The 20,101-nt window shown below is 44.4% G+C and overlaps 2 protein-coding genes and 1 long non-coding RNA gene across 3 annotated transcripts in view; all 3 read left to right on the top strand.

Annotated features, from left to right (window-relative positions):
- Nucleotides 1–4,823: 4,823 nt before the first annotated feature.
- On the top strand, nt 4,824–5,731 carry LOC123058750 (uncharacterized). The gene is made up of 2 exons (XR_006427291.1): nt 4,824–5,259; nt 5,472–5,731. It is a non-coding gene; the product is annotated as an uncharacterized lncRNA (long non-coding RNA).
- A 5,893-nt stretch (nt 5,732–11,624) lies between these two features.
- On the top strand, nt 11,625–15,379 carry LOC123062489 (probable phytol kinase 2, chloroplastic). The gene is made up of 6 exons (XM_044486023.1): nt 11,625–12,018; nt 14,063–14,130; nt 14,199–14,330; nt 14,477–14,592; nt 14,781–14,895; nt 14,977–15,379. Exons 1-6 carry the CDS (start codon nt 11,701–11,703, stop codon nt 15,152–15,154), a joined length of 927 nt encoding a protein of 308 aa, XP_044341958.1. The 5' UTR covers nt 11,625–11,700; the 3' UTR covers nt 15,155–15,379.
- Nucleotides 15,380–16,322: 943 nt separating this feature from the next.
- The window catches only part of LOC123057026 (probable phytol kinase 2, chloroplastic), a 13,575-nt gene continuing 9,796 nt past the window's right edge, over nt 16,323–20,101 (top strand). The window contains exon 1 of the mRNA XM_044480202.1: nt 16,323–16,589. Within this exon, the coding sequence (XP_044336137.1) occupies nt 16,323–16,589 (267 nt within the window). The remainder of the gene's footprint in view (nt 16,590–20,101) is intronic.

Below are 20,101 nucleotides of genomic sequence, written 5' to 3'. Positions count from 1 at the left end.
GGAACTCGACTTGTCAATGTTTCTTGTAGAAGGCTTGCTAGGCGGTGTTGGAGTCGTTGAAGCTTGGTTGTTGGAGAAACCGTATGACTTTGAAGAGAACTTGGCATACTTGAAATCATCTTGCACTTGGCGTTCCTCTTTGGTAGCTTGATGCACTAGCTCGATGAGGTTCAAGTATGGTTGGAAGTCGGCGATCTTCTTGATAGGATGGTTGAGTCCATTCAAGAAACATGCCATAGTTTGCTCATCATCTTCCGTGACATTGGCTCTTATCATGGCAATCTCCATCTCCTTGTAGTACTCTTCAACGCTCTTGGTTCCTTGCTTGAGTAGTTGGAGTTTCTTGAAGAGGTCGCGGTTGTAGTAGGTAGGCACAAAGCATGCTCTCATGACATCCTTCATTTGCGCCCAAGTAGTGATGGGTGGTTCACCTCTTGCCTCTCGGTGCTTGATAACTTGTTCCCACCAAATGAGGGCATAGTCTTGGAACTCAAGGGATGCCATCGCGATCTTCTTCTCTTCTTCATAGTTGTGCAAACGGAAGATTTTGTCGACCTTCAATGCCCATGAAAGGTATTCTTCTGGATCGTTGCTTCCATTGAACTTGGGCATGGTGAACTTGAGCTTTCCGTAGCGTTGCTCTTCATTGTGTTGGGGTGGAGGATGATGACGCCCGTGTTGTAGATGATTTTCAAGCTCTTGTTGCTCTTAGTGAGGAGGGTTGTCAACCTCATGTTTCTCTTGTCATGGAGGATTTCCATTGTCGTCATGCTCTTGATGAACTTGATGTTCTTGGCGAGCTTGTGGAGGAGCTTGTCGAGCTCGGTGAGGAACTTGAGGAACTTGACGATGCACGCGAGCTTGAAATCTTCGTTCTTGAACACCAAGTGCTTCTTCATGTTCACGAGCTTGTAGGCCTCGGTCGGCTACGGTTCGACTTGAATCTCGGAGGGCTTGTTGCGCCGCAAGTGCTTGAGATTCACGGAGTTGTTGTTCTTGGCATTGTGCCTCGGCATCTTGTGCAAATTGGTGTAGATGCGCTCGCTCTTCCTCTTCATGTTGGCGTTGTCGTTGCCGTTCTCGTGCTAGTGCAAAAGCCTCTTGAGTTTGACGTTGTCGGCACTCTTGAGAGTCGGTGTCGCGTAGAGGATTGAGGCTTGCTTGATGATCGTTGCGCGCGGCACAACGTAGAGAGTTTGATGTCGGTGTACTTGAGCCGGAGAGGGTGAAGTCGGAGTGTCGACTTGAGCGGGTTCTTCTTGATGAAGACGAAGTGGAAGAAGAGCGGTTGAGCAACAAAGCGTGAATCTCGTCGATCCTTGCGTCATTCTCTTGCTTGTGATCGTCGAGCTAGTGGTCGAAGTAGTCCCTTGTACGTTGCTAGGAGAGTCGCAAGTCGGCGGCGAGGTTGTCGATGCGTTCACTCATGGCTTGTTGCTCTTGATGCAAAGCACGTTGTGCACCAAATAGGTGGTTCTTGGTGACGTAGGAGTTCATGTCGTCGTCGTGCTCAATGAAGAGTGCGTTGGTAGAAGTACTCGGCCTATCCATCATTCCAAGAAAAATGTGAGTGGTAGAAAGAGAAGAACGAATACCAAATGTACCTTGACCGAAGTTGAAAGTGGATCGATGATCACTCCAATGTAGGACAAGGAAATAGCACAGTTGGTACTATATCTTGTCGGTTTCTCACACCTACACAAGTAAAAGCTTATGGTGGAGCTTGGTTAGGATGATGGCACAAAATTTGATGCAATTGTAAGTGAGCTTCAATAATGTTGGAAAAGATTTGCAAGATGCAATGTAACAAGTAGACCAAGCATATAAGGTACACGGAAACACACACGCAAAAAGGTAGGTGGGGTCGTGCAACCAAGGATGAGCCAAAATGTGGTATCCACAAAAATGCTCTTGTTGCACAACACTAGAGAGACGCTAGCATGATTGCACAATAGGCGGATACAAGAACTTGTGCACAACCTACTTAGAAAAAATGCAACGACTTCTATCCCAAGTATGTTCTATGCAAGGTGTTTCTATGGTATGATCCAAGATGATCGAGTATGACAATCTTAATGTTGTACGATGCTATGGTTCTTGCTTAAAAGCTCTTTATTTATCTCTCCACTTTGCTTAAAAGCTTGTTTGGCTCTTTGATGTTTGAGCTCTTTTCTCATGCAATGCTTGATGAACCAAGATAGCAATTGTGTATGCGATGCCAACTTTGTGACACAAGAGATGATACCAATATATGCAACAATGGTGTTTGTATGCTATGGGAAGTATGATCACTAATGTGCACAAGTCTCGTTGCCGGAAATACTCAATGGCTAGCCTCAATTGGTAAGCAACGCAAAGGAGTAAGGCTATGATGTCTATCAATGTAATGGCAAGAGTGATATGTCCAATACCAAGATGAGGTTACCGTTCTTGGTTACGGTATGGTGTCAAAATGGTGGTACGAATACCAAGATGTAGTCGATGTGGTCGTTGTTGATGACGCGTCAGTGGCGAAGATGAGTGGCGGTGATGTTGATGTCGAACCGTACCTAGATAGCCGAAACACAAACGGAGACGGTACCGCAACTCAAATTCTTAAAGCTCGAAGTGGCAAACGTGTCGGGGAGCAAAGCGGATAAGTGGTGGTGGTTTGCGGAAGTGGTGATGGTGTATAGGTGATAGGAGTGCATATGCGGAAATGTGGGCGTTGGTGGTGAACTGGGCACTGTTCGGGCACGGGATGAACTTCACGTGGGCGGGGCGGATGAGGTGAAATTCGTCGATTGCGGGTGATTTCGTGGATGGAAATGGTGGAGACAAGGGGGAAAAGCTAGATCCACTCAAAACAAAGCAAATCCACGGATCAAAACCAACAAAATTTCAACACACCAACAAATCACACAAAAAATTGGGGCTATTTTTGTGGGGAATTTTCGAATTAGGACGAAAAACAACAAAAACTAGGCTAGAAACACAATAGGGAGGCTCCGAAATCATGATCAACTTGGCTCTGATACCAAGATGATGTAGGGTAGGAACTCTAGGGGCCGATCTTTCATCATAGGAGCGGATCCTGCGATGAACACGAAGAACACAAGGGGAGAAAACGAAGGGAACACAAAGGAAAACACAAGAGAATCACTAAACCAACACAAGATAGTCACACATGTGCTAGATCCTCGGATACATAGAGTTCACATGGTACACGATCAAGTAAGGACAATACAAGGGTAGTCGGTCTTCTCCGTGAGGAGGTCTTGAGTTCTTCCCTAAAGAGGGGTCTTGAATCCGCTTGGGGATCTTCTCCGGTGGAGGCTTGAATCTCCGAGGAGAAGGTAACCAAGTGGATGAGCAAAGCTCTCACATGAAATATGAGCTAATCCTTTGCTGACCCTAACTAGGATGAATAGGAGGTCCATTTATAGTCTAAGTGCAAAAGGGGGCGAAAGTAGGGGTATATGGGCCTCGGGCCCGAATCTGGACACAACCAGGTAATAGACGTCCGCTGAGGGCCGGACGTCCGGTGTCTCAGGGCGGCCGGACGTCCGGTGGCTGTCGGTCATCCGCTCATTCTGGCTCGGATGCTGGTGTAGCGGATTTTCGGTGGCTACTTGTCGTCCGGTCGCCGGTCGTCCGATGGCACCGGTCATCCGCTCGTTTGGCTCGGGTGCAGGGGCACCGGTCGTCCGGTCTGGGCCGGACGTCCGCTCGCTGGGGTTTGGCTGGAGCATCAGGCGTCGGACGTCCGGTCGCAGCCGGTCGTCCGGTGGCTGGGACTTTTCCTTCAGCCCTCCTTCTTCTCCGTCTTCTCGTCCATCTTCCTCTTCTTCTTGTCCTTGCTCCTTAGCTTCTCCATGATACCTGAGTATGCACAAAGTGTCCATATGAGGTAGTAGCCATGTCTCATGTGCATCGAAGTGGAATTGTGAGAGGAGAGATGTCACCTTGGTTTCAAGAGCTCTTACACGTGCTCGTGTCATGGGCCCAAGAGGTGTCATAGGAGATGTAGTTGGGTCCATGGGGATGGCCTTGGGATGCTCCGCGTCAAATTGGGTTCTTAATTTTAACTTGGTCATAAATTTTTTAAGGAGCTCTCTCATCTAAGTAAGTTGTCCAATTTTAAATCCGGTTCACTATCTTGACTAGTGAATGATTTCTTGAATCAATTAGCAACAACCAGCTTATAAAAATATATCAGCACCGTGCACGCTCTCATCACCTCAAAAAAAATACCAAGATGCAACACTGTAGCACCAATATGATTTTGGATTGAGCTCTCAATTTTGGAGCTCTGTCATTCAGGCGATGTGTCTAATTTCGAATTTAGTTCACTGGTCAATGATTTCTCAAATCAATCCGCAACAACTTTTACATCAGTCTCGCACCCTCTCATCATCCGACAAAAGGTAAATGCCAAAACCGAACACTGTAGCACCAATTTAGAGACATTAAAACTGTGCACTAATCACTAATCCAGCCCTCTTAGGCCATCAGGGGTTTTAACCATCAGATCTGTTGTTTTGTCCTTTGCTGGCCATTGGAAGTCGTTCTGGATTCTGTACGCAGACCACAGAGTAGTCAACTGGAGTGGGTCGCTGCTCCAGGAACTATTTCGGACGTATTCTATGAATTTGGGCCAAATGGGCTAGGTGTCAGAAATATGCAACTGCACAGGCGCCGATCTCTACTGATGCTCCAAAAAAACGCGTTGGTTGCTGCCTAGGTCAATGTGCTCCTGGGAGGCGCAGGCGTGGCTCGACGAGCTGTTTGCTTGGTCGGCATCTGCAAGGATAGGACCAAACCGGTCCATGGGGAGGCGAGGTTGTGGGTGGTGAAGCTCTGGTGGATGATGAATGCGGCAATCAATCTTCAGTTTGCGGGAGCATTCATTACGATTGATGTGGGCCACCCACCGTCTGTGATTACATGGAAGTGTGCGTTCCTTTTTCCTCCAACCTTTTTCTATAGCTCCCCTATTCTCTCCAGGTTATCTTCAGCTCCATCCCCATGATTCCTTCATGTCAGATCTCGCTGGATCCTGCTACTTGCCATAAAATACTAGGGCCGAAGGAGGGCGCAGCTTGTGTTCCTAGGCGTGCGGCGCAACTGTCCAAGATAGTAGTTGTGCTGCTGCACCGGGCACTTGAGGATCTGAGATGGTCATGGGCGGCGGATCCAAAGGATTTGTTTTCCTGGAGCACCTCGTCCTCATATTGCTCTATCAACACCTCTCAAAAAACCTCCAACGACAGATTGTTGGTGAGCTCTCATACACTTATTCAATTCTCAGATTCTTCAATCTACATATGGTCGGATCTGAAACATGTACTATACTTGCATGCTTCATGTGTTTTTTTGTTCTGTATAGCTGCAATAGCTCACGAATCACATGCCAATTCAATTGATAACTGTGCAATTTTCTTCTAATAACAGTTTATTTGATTGAAAAGAGGCTACTTCTGTGCTCACAGGACATTACGTGAGATGACAAGAAATCTCAAATGAAGATAAGAATTCAGCAAAGCCAGTGAGTCTACTCTGTGCAATATTTAGTAGCCCTGTAATTTATATGTACTGAAGGTGTCACCAAAGAAAGGGAGACCAAACTTTGATCATGTTGCTGTCAGATGGTGTTTCCAGACCAATTCAGCAATGTAAGTTTCAGAGACTGTGATTGTTCTGTGGAGCTCAAAACAACTATTTCAATTTTAGTTTGTTGATTTTGATGTAACTTGAATCTATGTGGTTTTTTAGTAAAATCAGGGTGGAATCCCTTCTTTAAAAGAATATTAAAACAGACGTATGGGTGACGACAACATATTTATTTGAATGAAATCAATTAGCATGGAATATGTCCATATCATGTTAGTGGTGCTCGAATTCGCAACATCCTGTACTTTCTATAGGTGAATTGACCTTCCAACTAGAAGATGTCAATAAACAAAAAAGGGAAACAATAAGAGAGTAAAATGCTTGATGTCTACTACACAATCTTCTTCTTGTAGACGTTGTTGGGCCTCCAAGTGCAGAGGTTTGTAGGACAGTAGCAAATTTCCCTCAGGTGGATGACCTAAGGTTTATCAATCCATATGAGGCGTAGGATGAAGATGGTCTCTCTCAAACAACCCTGCAACCAAATAACAAAGTGTCTCTTGTGTCCCCAACACACCCAATACAATGGTAAATTGTATAGGTTCACTAGTTCGGCGAAGAGATGGTGATACAAGTGCAATATGGATAGTAGATAATGGTTTTTGTAATCTAAAAATATAAAAACAGCAAGGTAACTAATGATAAAAGCGAGCACAAACGGTATTGTAATGCATTGAAACAAGGCCTAGGGTTCATACTTTCACTAGTGCAAGTCCTCTCAACAATAATAACATAATTGGATCATATAAATATCCCTCAACATGCAACAAAGAGTCACTCCAAAGTCACTAATAGCGGAGAACAAACGAATAGATTATGGTAGGGTACGGAACCACCTCAAAGTTATCCTTTCTGATCGATCTATTCAAGAGTCCGTAGTAAAATAACATGAAGCTATTCTTTCCGTTCAATCTATCATAGAGTTCCTACTAGAATAACACCTTAAGACAAAAATTAACCAAAACTCTAATGTCACCTAGATACTCCAATGTCACCTCAAGTATCCGTGGGTATGATTATATGATATGCATCACACAATCTCAGATTCATCTATTCAAACCAACACAAAGTACTTCAAAGAGTGCCCCCAAAGATTCTACCAGAGAGTCAAGACGAAAACGTGTGCCAACCCCTATGCATAGGTTCATGGGCGGAACCCGCAAGTTGATCACCAAAACATACATCAAGTGGATCAATAGAATACCCCATTGTCACCACGGGTATCCCACGCAAGACATACATCAAGTGTTCTCAAATCCTTAAAGACTCAATCCGATAAGATAACTTCAAAGGGAAAACTCAATCCATTACAAGAGAGTAGAGGGGGAGAAACATCATAACATCCAACTATAATATCAAAGCTCGCGATACATCAAGATCGTACCACCTCAAGAACACGAGAGAGAGAGAGAGAGAGAGAGAGAGAGATCAAACACATAGCTACTGGTACATACCCTCAGCCCCGAGGGAGAACTACTCCATCCTCGTCATGGAGAGCACCGGGATGATGAACATGGCCACCGGAGAGGGATTTCCCCCTCCGGCAGGGTGCCGGAACGGGTCTAGATTGGTTTTCGGTGGCTACGGAGGCTTCTGGCGGCGGAACTCCCGATCTATTGTGCTCCTCAAAGTTTTTAGGGTATATGGGTATATATGGGAGGAAGAAGTACGTCGGTGGACCTCCAGGCTGTCCACGAGGCAGGGGGCGCGCCCCCCACCCTCGTGGGTAGCCCGGGTCTCTCCTGGTCCATCTCCGATACTCCGTGGGCTTCTTCTGGTCCAAAAATAAGTTCCGTGAAGTTTCAGGTCAATTAGATTCCGTTTGATTTTCCTTTTCTGCGAACTAAAACAAGGAAAAAACAGAAACCGGCACTGGGCTCTAGGTTAATAGGTTAGTCCCAAAAATCATATAAAATAGCATATAAATGAATATAAAACATCCAAGGTTGATAATATAATAGCATGGAACAATAAAAAATTATAGATACGTTGGAGACGTATCAATGCTCAGGACCAATACTCGTTAAGCGATGGAAACCCATCGATCATATTGTACTGATTTTCCTTCTTGTGCTCTCCAATTTATTTGTTGTGTTTTTGTTGTTTTGGCATTGCTACTAGCCTGCTACAACCCAGTCGTGCACCATGTTGGTTTCCACCCAAGGTAAGTAATTATGTGTTTCTAACATTAGGCTGCCTTTTCATAATATACATCACTATCAACGTTTTACTTGATTTCCAGCAAACTATAGTAGAGGTGAGTTTTTGCAAGTTGATTTCTTTATCACTAAAGGAGGATACGAACTAGAGTTGCAAAAAGGAAACTGTATACACACTTTCTCATTTGCATGCATGTCTCATTTACATTATATCCTCTGTTATTCTGTATTGACATCTCTGTTTATTCTTTATTAGTTTTTAACTCTAACTATCTCAACATTCCTGGTATGTTGCCAAGTGGTTCTTGGTACTTTGGATAGTGATGTCTTCGGATCCACTATTTCTGCTTCCTTCAATCAAGAAAGTTTGAATACTTCATATAGATAATGTTACTCCACTTGACCATTCCACAACATGCAACACCACTGAAATTTAACATGTATGGTGCCATACATTTGCGATTCATTTAATGGTTCTTCCCCTCTTTGCAGGAAACACAAGATCCGGTTGTCAATATGACATGCCACATAGTTGTTGTTCAGGCTTCGGTTTTCCTTCTTTTTTTACTAGCATGACTAGCTCTTAAATTTTTCGACGCACTGGTTTAAATGCTTGATGTACTACTTGTGTTGATAGACAAGGAAATTTTAGATGAGCCGATATGAACGGTTTCCTGTTATACCATTGAAGTTATGTACTTTCTCTCATATCGTGTTTCCATGTTATCTACATTAACTTTGATTCTAAGTGGCATGCCCTGATGTAGGCATACTTCTTCCTAGCTCAAAAGAGTTTGCATATGCTCCACTGACATATCTTTCTTCTGGCTCTTATAGAAAAATAAATGAGCAACTAACCGCTTGGTGCTATGGTTACGTGTAACTTTATACTCAGTTATACCATCCCTCGGTCCGTTTACTTTGTGAAGAGTTGATCTTATGACATATGATTTGGGTTACTCTATTTTGGCATTGTCAACTCATGTTATACTCTACTATGTGGCATGCTATACTAGACTATTACTACTTTGTACTATCCTTATTTTAGTGGTTTCTTGTTCTATGCATCGCTTGGTTCCCCAACAAGATTAATTAACCGAAGATAGATCACTGAAGATAGATCTAAATTTAGCTACTTCCAAGTAGTAAAAAAATTCAAGTATTTATATTGTCATGTTTTAACAAAATATTATACCCACCTTTTGGTCTGTATTATATGTAAACTCCTATCATTCTACTACAAAAATAGACACGCGCAACAACGTGCGCCAATCATGATCTAGTATAATACATATGTCATCACCGCAAAAAAAGCCTTCGTACATATGTGTGGATTAATTTGCAGATAACACACCATCAAAACACCGTGTTATAAAAACGGATTTGCTAACTCTTGTGCCATTTGATTTTACGTCGAGATTCGTGCTAAATTTTAACTTTAACTTTTCCTTTCTGTTTTCCATACTAATATCATTTAGATGGGACATCTATTGTAACACTAAGCTCCCTAGTTTTAAAAAAGCCACATTCAATTGAGGTCTTCAACTGAGCTTGGATCATCCGATTTTGACTGGGTCAACAATTTCTCAAAACTATCTCATTCAATTCATTTATACTATACAACATGCTTCCTAATTGTTAAAGCCTCACAATTAATTGAAATGTTCAATCAGCAAGTCCCGACCTATAAAAATCTATCAATCCCGTGGAACCTCCAAGGCCTAGAAAAAATAAGCGCCACCATGTGATACTATAGCACCAATATAGTATATGCAGCCACCGACGTAGAAATTTTACCACATAAATATACGTTGGTTAGCGTATGACACATAACCACACCACAAAGGCCTATCAAATCACCGCATTATAAATAAAAATAAAACACACTCCACCATTTCCCCCACCCGTCAAACAAAATATTTTATTAGTTTTTTGGAAACTTAAATTTCTTTAACTTTGACCAAGTTCAGAGCAAAAAAAATCGACATTCGTAATATTAAACAAAAAAGTATGAAAATTCATCTCATGATGAAACTAATCATACCAATTTGATATTATGAATTTTGATATATTTCTCTATAAATTTTATTAAACTTAAAATGTTTGACTTTCATAAAAGTAATACACCTTAGATTTTCAAACAACATGAGTAAATTTCTTTTAAGAAATCCAACAATACTAACAACGCAGCAAAGCGCATCCAACCTTTCTAGTACATTTTAATACATTTCCGTCTATAGCGTCAACTCACTATTAACTCTTATTATGTGGGTCGCCAGAGTGGCATGGGTCCCACCTGTAAGTGGGGAAAACAAATTAAAAGGAAAAATGTAAGACTAATTAAAAGGGGTTTTGCTGTCAACTCACTGTTAACTCTTGCTATGCGGCTTGCCAGAGTGGTATGGGTCCCACCTGTAAGTGGGGAAAGATAAATTAAAAGGAAAAATGTAAGACAAATTAAAAGAGGTTGTCTTCATCCGAATTCGATCTTAGGAACTCGCAGCTCACAAGAGATTAGCTAGCCACTGCACCGCGGTTATAGTGTATGTTTAAGTTGAGATAGACGCATTTATATATCTTGCGGAACGAGGATTGATTTGAAGCAAACTATGTGCATTTTTTTTTGCGAAGTAGCAAACTATGTGCATTGCACACACGACCGACAAAAATATCATCCCGCCTGGGACGAACCCGAGCATAGCATTTCCATGTGGACCGATTGAGAAATCTTTTTCTTTACTTTTGCCATCTTCAAGCATTAGTGATTTTGCACAAACAAACTGTGTGTATTATGAAGCAATATAATTTAGAAACCATGACCAAAAAGTTGGCTAACATCGCCAAAAAGATTGAATGCTATATATCTTGACGTGCCACTTGATTGACTTTGGGTTAAACATAAACAATTTCTTGAAAAGAGCAAATCTGAGTCTCGTGTGCTGACATGACACGACTACAGTTTGGTTGTATCGTCATATCAGTGATGACGGATGAACATTAGCCCTGCCTGATATAAAGAAGACTGTCTAATTAAGGACTCCTTTCATACAAAGGAATTCCATAGGATTTCTATAGGATTTGGATCCTTAGGATTTTTTTCTGTGATGTTCGTTTGATTTGTAGGATTGGAATCCTTAGGATTTTTTTCCATATGATTCATTTGTACTATATTTTGAAGGAAACTTTTCATCCACTCATACTTCTTTGTAGAATTTCTTTGTTTTTCCTGTGCTATCAAACACTTCTCTAAATCCCGTAGGATACAATAGGACATGACACCCTATTCCTATAATTTTCCTGTTCCCGTGTTTTGAGAATCCTGCGAATCAAAAAGGCCCTAAACAGGGAAAAGAGGATGGTTCACCATTCGGAATCTCTCGCACGAGACCTTACATCTCGAGTTGCTAACCGCACCGGCGCAATTTTTTTTCTTTCCCTATGCACTTACATACACGTGGGACCCATGCACGCGGGCTAGTAACAATGAGTTGAAGGCAATAAACAGAAATGTATCAAAATGTACCTCAAACACAAATTATAGGATCAATTTGTGTCATTTTTAAGTTTATGTATGAAATTGTACCCATCGTGCAAGTTTGTGTACTGTAATTGTAATTAACTCAATTTTTATTAACACAACTTACAAAATGTCAAGTCCCTAATTTGATCTATGGCCGAGAACTTAACGTTCAGCGTGTAAAAGTCGGTATCCTATCTTCTTCGTTTTCCCTCTGAGGAACCGATAGTCTCCGCATTTTGTTGATATCGGCTACCGATTTGTCTGATTAGTAGGCAAAACAGTTTGCGTTAGCATTTAGAATAGGCGATTTTCCCTTCCCTCGTCTTTACTCCATCCGCCTCGCTGTCGCCGTCGGCTGTGGACACCGAAATGCTCAGCCTCGGCGCCCATCCCTTCTCCCCGCCTCCCTCCTCCTCACACTACACTCGCCTCCGATCGAGACCCCGCTGCTCACCCACCAGCTCCGCGCCGACCGTCTCCTCCTCCTCACCGCCGCCCACCCTCCGCTTCCTCCGCGGGGGCTGCGCCGCCAACCGGAGCCGGAGGGCGACGACGATGGCCGCGGTGGTCTCCCCGGGGGACGGCGGCCTGGTCCACGACCTCGTGTCCTCAGGCGTCACCGCGGCCATCGCCCTCGGCCTCCTCCGCTTCTTCGAGGAGCTCGCCAAGCGCGGCGTCTGCGACCAGGTCAGTCACTCAGTCAGTCAACGGCCTGACTAACTTGCCCCCAAAATTTGCCGTTTATCTAGCGCGTCAGTGTCCGCATCAGGTCACCGATTTGCATACTCAGTTTTAGTTTGTATGTTATACCATGTGACAGTAACAGTGACATGGCGACAGCAACGAGGCCATCCCTAAAGGAAAACAGTAGCAAGACCAGGGCACTACCGAATTACTACATTGATTTCCCAAGTTCTACTATGTAGCAGTAACGAGATAGTCAGAGCTGGAGTCGTCTCACATTCTGCTGAATTGTTGTTTGTGTTCACCAGGGATCGAATCCGTTGAATTGTTGTTATCTGAATTACAAGCTGCGACTCACAAATTATACTGCAACTCATTTGGTTGGTCGGTGCTTTTTGTAAGAGAACTTGGGATTGTGCATCACTGTGATGTGAACTGTTGTAAAACGTAGTAGACTACTCTTCAGGCTACATAACATAGGACGCATACGATGCTAAGTATATTAGGATTGCCATTTATAGAATTATCTGTTGCACGATATGATTTGACAGAAATCATATTTCAGGTGTGATTAATGATAAATTCTCCTTCAGTCCCAAAATAAGTGTCTCAACTTTACAACTTTGTAGAGACACTTATTTTGGGACGGAGGGAGCAGGTAGCTAACTTTTGTACAAAGAACACTTTAGGAAAGACAAGCCTAATTCGGCATGCTGAATTGAAATAATCTAGCTGCTATTGTCAGTTATAAATAGAACTGATGGTGAAATGTCATTTATCAAGGTTCGATTAAATCGGCATGTTGAGTTGCAATGTAGAGGCTATTGTCAGTTATAAATAGAATTGATGGTGAACTCTGTCATTTATCAAGGTTCGATTACATCGGCATGCTGAGTTGAAATCTAGCTGCTATTGTCAGTTATAAATAGAATTGATGGTAAACTCTATCATTTATCAAGGTTCGATTACATCGGCATGCTGAGTTGAAATCTAGCTGCCACTGCATGAATTGCTCTATTTTGTATAATTTGTAAGTAGCATTCATATGTTTTTTTTTCAGTGCTTATGATCCGGGTATATGCTGCTACTTTTAGATACTTTAGAAACTCAAATGTTTCGGATGAGGGACTGAAAGTTGTTGAGATATCCACAAATCCTGCTATTGTTCAAAATATAGTTCTACAGCTGATTATGGTCAGAGTACTAAATGACCGTGCACTAGTTTTCTAGTCAACTGCATTTGTTTAGTTGCTCTAGAGCCCTTTGATGCATCATTCCTGCGACAGTCCATCTTTCTGAGTGAAAGATGAATTCTATTATGTAGCACTGGCAGAGGACCCCATAGGGCAACATATCTTGTTCCATATAATCCAACAATTGGGCCCTATTATCCTTCAGAGAAGACACTTGAATCTCGTCATGTGCTATTGACCCTGTTGAACCTAAGTGCGGACATAAAGTACTACTCTGCCTCTACTCCTTGGTACATGCTAGCTATAGGCTAAAGAGGAAAGGCAATTAAAACAATCATGTGCTCATTTTAGCCTATGCCTTCGACTTCACCCTACCAATTTTTTTGACGGTCCTCCGCCACTGTTCTTTTTTTTTTGGATTATGTACTTTTCTTAGTAGAGCTAACAAGCTAAATCACCATAACTTAATTTCCATCCAGAAATTGCTTACTACACATACCATGTAGTCCTCCGCCACTGTTCTGTAGCCTACCAAAAACCCATTCCATGAACCCTTGGGTTGTGCACAGCCCACCCTGTTTGCAATTTATTCTTGACTGATCTCAGATAGCCTGTCTATACATCATGAACTCAGAGCCTCCAGATGATATTTACGGTTGCCTACTCAATTAATTCAAGCAGAAGTGAACTTGCTCACAAAAGTTAACACAGTGTGCCATGGCGTACATTTGGCAACTAAATATGCTAACCACTGTAACATAGCCAATTAGCCATGTATGGGTGTCTTTTTCTTATTGAAATGTGCAACTTCATATAGACACTTTGTATTGATAAATGTCCTTTTTTGGATGCAGAAACTGAATAGGAAACTTGTGCACATAACTATTGGGATGGTATTCTTGCTCTTTTGGCCTCTTTTCAGGTAATTGATATCTGAAATGATACTGTGAATGTACAGCATCTTGGCTTCAATACTAATGCTTTATACAGTGCGGGAAGGTATGCTCCTTTCTTTGCTGCACTTGCACCAGGGATTAATATTATAAGGATGCTTCTATTGGGGCTAGGAATAATGAAAAATGAAGCGATGGTCAAATCAATGAGCCGATCTGGAGACCACAGGTGCCACAGTCAATGCCAACCCTTTGTTATTTAATACAGATCTTTTGTCTTGAGATTCTCCTTTTCATTTTCTATGGCATTATCGAGTCTTGCTTTGACCGGTTCAGGTTATGATTCCTTTCTTCCTGTTTTTCTTTTGAACATAGGGAACTTCTCAAGGGACCACTGTATTATGCCACTACTATAACTTTGGCCACTTCTGTATTGTGGAGAACATCCCCAATTGCTATAGCACTTGTCTGCAACTTATGCGCTGGAGATGGTACGTGCATGTATCTGCATTTCACACTATATGTCCTAGAACAAATTTTTATCTTGCGCAACATAATCTGCTGCCTATCTTCACACTGTGGCTGTAAACAGTATGCCAAAAGAATCAGCTGCTTCGCCCTTCCTAGACGAAAGCAGATATAATTAGGCTGTTCACCCTTCGTCGCTGTATGCTTCCAGGTATAGCAGACGTAGTTGGGAGACGCTTTGGAAAAGAAAAGCTTCCATACAACCCCAACAAGTCATATGCAGGAAGCATAGCGATGGCTGTCGCTGGTTTCTTGGCTTCAATTGGGTAAATACTTAATGAGACCATGCTACCTGCTTTTCCCCCTTCAATGTGCCTTGTTCAATCGTGTGCTCTCATATTGTTCAGGTACATGCATTACTTCCACAGTTTCGGTCTCATGGAGAAAAGCTGGTACATGACCTTGGGCTTTCTTGTGGTCTCCGTAGCCGCCGCACTTGTCGAGTCACACCCCATCAGCACTGAACTGGATGACAATTTAACCGTTCCCTTGACATCATTCCTAGTCGGTAGCCTCATTCTCTGATGTTTAGCGCCAAAGGAAGAATACTGTGGTCATTCTTTTCACCACGTGAACTTCCGACATGTAACAAGATTATCGACAAGCATGCGATATTTTTGTTGTTGTAAATGCTGCTGAACCATAGGAACAATTTTCTACGCCCTCCGTCTCATAATGTAGTGTAGTGTCAAAAAGCGTCTTAAATTATGGGACGGAAGGAGTAACTATTTATCCACTGCCGTTTACATACTGAGATTGGTCCCAAGGTTGACGCTGTATGCCGTATGTCTTGCTCTCTGGAGAAAAGAAAAAATTAGAGGGCAAAACTTGAGCGTTTATACTGATCTCCTGTGCTTTTCTTTGCTCGCCATGGTGTGCTTCCGCATGTTGTCTTGCCTGCGTGAGCTAGGGTACTCGGGTTTTGACAGCTTCCAAGGTGACGCTCCTCAGAGCATCTTCAACAGGCGCGTCAAACTAGTGCCGCGCCGTAAAATCCTCCGTTTTAGCGCGCGCGCAACCGGAATAGTTGCGCGAAAAACAGCGCGCGCGGCATATGTAGTCCAGCGCACGGGCCGAAACGCAATCGCGTGCCGCATATTTGCTGCGCCCGCTCCCGCGTGCTGGACTCTCGCGCGCTCACTCGCCTCCCACCCCCATCCATATATGTCGCGCGCGCTGCATTTTTACGCACTGCCGGAGCGGCGCGCGCGCATGCTGCATTTTAGCGCGGCTGCTAGAGCCAGCGCTGCGCTATAACTGTTTTTTACGCGCGGCGCGTTCGGCGCCTGTTGGAGATGCTCTCAGACCGTGGTTTCTGCTTGAAGACTGCAGTGCCGAACTTTCTACTGTTCGAAGAACACTGAACACTTGTGCATAACAAAAGTACTAGTACCATTCACATGCCACATGCCCCTCCGTGCTCACCGTCATTTTGTTGCGTTTGTGCATCTTCCTAACTGATTTCTTCACGTGATCACGTGCACCTCACGATCACATATCACGACATGCAAAGGCTAACGTTAACACAATATAAAGATACGATTAGCATGTGCACGTACTTCGGTTGGCGTGAAACAATTGACGCTGCCGTTTCCAATCTGCCGCGCGCGGCATGCTTGCTAGTTTTGTTGGATTCAAGCAGTTTGCATCCCCCATTTTGATCTCCCCTTGGTCGTCAGCTGGGCACGCAAAAATGCTCTGCCTCGGCGTCCATCCCTTCTCCCCGGCTTCCTCCTCCCCACTCCACACCTGCCTCCTATCGAGACCGCTCCGCTCACCTGCCGGCGCCGCGCTGACTGCCTCCTCCTTGGTGCCGCCATCCGTCTGCTGCGGCTGCACTGCTGGCCGGAGCCGGCGTGCAACGACGATGGCCGCGGTGTTCTCGCCGGTGGGCAGCAGCGGCCTGGTCCAGGACCTCGTGTCCAGTGGCGTAGCCAGCCTGATTTGTCAGGATGGTCCGGTAATAGAAATATTTACACAAGTTTTATTTTATTTTAAACGAAATGTTTTTACTACACTATACATAAGCTATGGGGGAATTTCAGGGTGGTCCATGGACCACCCACTGGTGGAAAAAGGGCCTTTGGTCGCGGTTCGCAATTGCCATTAGTCGCGGTTGCGCAACCGCGACCGAACGGGCGCGACTAAAGGCCCCCCCCTTTAGTCGCGGTTGCTTAAGAACCGCGACTAAAGGCCCGTCCACGTGGGCGCCAGGTGGCCGTCGGGGCGGAGGACCTTTAGTCGCGGTTCTTCTGGCCAACCGCGACTAAAGGCCGCCGCAGGTTTAGGGTTTTAGCCCCCCCCCCTTAAACCTGTTTTCTGTTTAATTTGTATTGTTTTATTTCTTTTGTGCTTTATTTTAATTTTGAAGGAGTTTCATATATTCTACGGTACTACATACATGCATATGAATGTACAATTTCAAATAAATTTGAAATTAGAACCAAAAAGAATTCAAGAGGAATATACAATATATATTCAATATCATCGGATGACCATATACAATTTTGAACAAGTTTCCATACATGATTTAATGCATATAAAGTTCTACGTCCTCGTAATAGTGTTCTCCTTTAGGATGGAGGACTTCCCTGCTGAACCATCCAGCTAGTTCCTCTTGAAGTGGTCGGAAGCGAGCTTCTGGACTAAGCATCCACCGGAGGTTATTCCTCTGAGCATTGGTATCACTCGGAACCCGCTCAGAGGTGTATCTCCGGATCATCTCACAGACATAGTATCCATATAGATTGGTCTCCGGTGGCTGAATATCCCCAGCATTCTTAGCCTTTAACATTTTGAATTCTAGCTCTTTTTTGAATTCACCGACCTTTGTATCTACGAACCGTCTCCAAACCCTACGAGGCAAAGAAAATTAAATGAACAAGAGAGTTATTAATTAGTTACTTGATATTAGGAAATGAACGAAATAGGCCGATCGATATAGAGCGCAAATGAATGAAAATAATTACTTCTGCAGCATTCTTCTCATGCCGCCCCAAAGCTTTGGATCCATATTCACAGAGTCGTGGACGAGACATTCTGAGGTGTTAACTTTAATTACTAGCAGAATCCAGTGGAACCTGCGGACACGATACATGCACAGTACGTCATGCATAACTCATCGATTAGCCGGCCACATACCATGCATGGAGTAAACAAAAGAGAATGTGCTCAAGACAGAAACACTCACTCAAAATGGTAAGGAAATAGAATATCACTTTTGAGTTCCTGCTTTGTAAGAAACTGCCACAGGTCTGCCTCCACGTGGGCGGGGTAACGCTCCAACACATGTCCATTAACGATGTGTGGGTCAATGAACCCAACATCATGGATGTTCCTTACTCTGCATTCCTTAATCTTCATTCTGCATGTATAATAGCGGACACAACAATATAGTTAGGACATATATATAGTGCAGGCAATATGAACGAGATGGGGTAGAAATTAATAAATCACTTACAGAACGTAGCAACTGATGATAGATTTATCGAGCTCGCGCAGATTGAAAAGCTGGAACAATTCACTCAGTTCAATTTGTACATAGTAATATTTGAAGTGATGCTCATGTCTAACTTCCGCATAAATATATTCTTTGGCGTTTTTATTTTTTATGTAACCCTTGTACCATTTCAGCAGACCTTTCATTTGTGGAGGTAGATCCTTTTCCTGCGCAGGCTCGACGAGAGGCCCATTCTTGACATATGTAATTACTACCTCCTTTACTGGCGCCTCATCAAGGCCTAACAGTTCACGAAGAGTAATACCTAAGTTGGCCGCTTGTTCTCTGGCACTCGTTACAGTCAATCCCTGTGCTGCCGCAGCTTGTATGATCTCGGGGGCATCCGGACAGAAGGCTTCCACTATAAGCGGGGCAATCGATTGTTTACTTTGTTCCCCGAGCTGGGCAACTTGTTTCCCGCTTTTTTTACTTTCGGCCTTCTCCCGCTCTTTGTTCTCCTTGAACATGAGTGCCTGCCTGCGAAGTTCACGTGCATAGTCGTTAGGCAGATTCTTCGCGGCTTGGGACGGTGTGCTCAAAAATGACTTAGCCCACTTCTTTTGCTCATCAGAAAATACTGGCTTGGGCTCGGGCTCTCTTTTCTTCTTGCAGTCCGCCTTCCATTTCTCCAAATCAGCAGCCGCGGCCGCGTCGACTTCCTCGGCACTACGTTCCCAAGGCCTTGTGGGGAGAGGCTTCGGTGATGGCTCCGGTACCTTTGTGGTCTTAGGTACATAAGGGTCCGGGTTAATAATCCAGGACTGCTTCTGCTTCTTTGCCGGAGGTGGATTGGGGGGCGGCGTCTGATCACCCGCCGGACGAGGACTGGGGGGCGGCGGCTGATCACCCGCTGGACGTTGTGGACTGGGGGGCGGCGTCGGCTGACGTGACGGAGGTGTAGGTGAACCGCCACCACCACCACCACCACCACCACCGCCACCGCCACCACCACCACCGTAGGGGGGTGGACTTGTTGTCCTTGGCGCCTCGCCTGGAAACTTGATAAACTTCTTTTGCCATAGAATGAAATGGCGCTTGACATCTCCAAGTCTTTTCTCCCCTTCAGGTGTAGCAATGTCAATCTCCAGGTCCTCAAACCCTTGGACTATGTCCTCCACCGTGACACGAGCATAGCCATCTTGAATGGGGTTGTTGTGGTGGAGTGCTCCAGGTAAACATGGTAAAGCACTGCCGATGACTACCTTCATGGACATGTTCCCGATAGGATAATACAGATGACATTCTTTCATCTCCTTTATATCGTCCACGGGGTAGCGAGGAGGCTCCGGTTAAGTAATTTGGACCACCAGAGGCTCCGGTGCAGTAATTTCGATCGGCGGTGCATCTGCACCAGCCGGTGGGGCCTCCGTGGAAGCCACGCTGCTTCTCCGCTGCTGGCTTCCGAGATCCGCTGGATGATCTTCATGCTGCACCCGAGCTGCATCTCTTTCGGCTACTAGTACACTCATGATTTTCTTCATCACATCCATTTCCGATGCCAACCGCGCCACAACATCTGCTTCCCGATCCATCTTTCTCTTACGGCTTCTGTAACCGTATGGGTCATCGTTCTGGGGGAACCCTATTTTCCACGGAATGTGCCCCATGCCTCGTACACGTCCTCCGTGTTCAGGATTCCCGAGGGCTTTTGTCAGCGCGTCGTTCTCTCTGTTGAACTTGATCTTCCCCTGTTGAGCATCCCTCATTGCGTTAATAAGGGCTTGGGTGGGTTTAATTAATTTGCCCCGGTAAACACACTCCCCTGTCTCCGGGTTCAGCGTTCCCCCATGCCCGTACCACCAGCTTTTGGCCCTTGGGTCCCATCCCTCCGTACCTGGACGGATTCCTCGCGCCCTCAGCTCGTTCTCCATCTTCTCCCACCTAGGCTCCCAAAGGCGATACCCTCCTGGCCCCATAATATGATTGTACTCCTTCTTAGCCGCATTTTCCTTATTTTTTTCGATATTTGAATG

This window comes from Triticum aestivum, chromosome 3A (assembly GCF_018294505.1).
Source record: "Triticum aestivum cultivar Chinese Spring chromosome 3A, IWGSC CS RefSeq v2.1, whole genome shotgun sequence".
Taxonomy (NCBI): Eukaryota; Viridiplantae; Streptophyta; class Magnoliopsida; order Poales; family Poaceae; genus Triticum; species Triticum aestivum.
The sequence above is the reverse complement of the archived record's forward strand: the minus strand, read 5'-3'. Positions and strand labels throughout refer to the sequence as shown.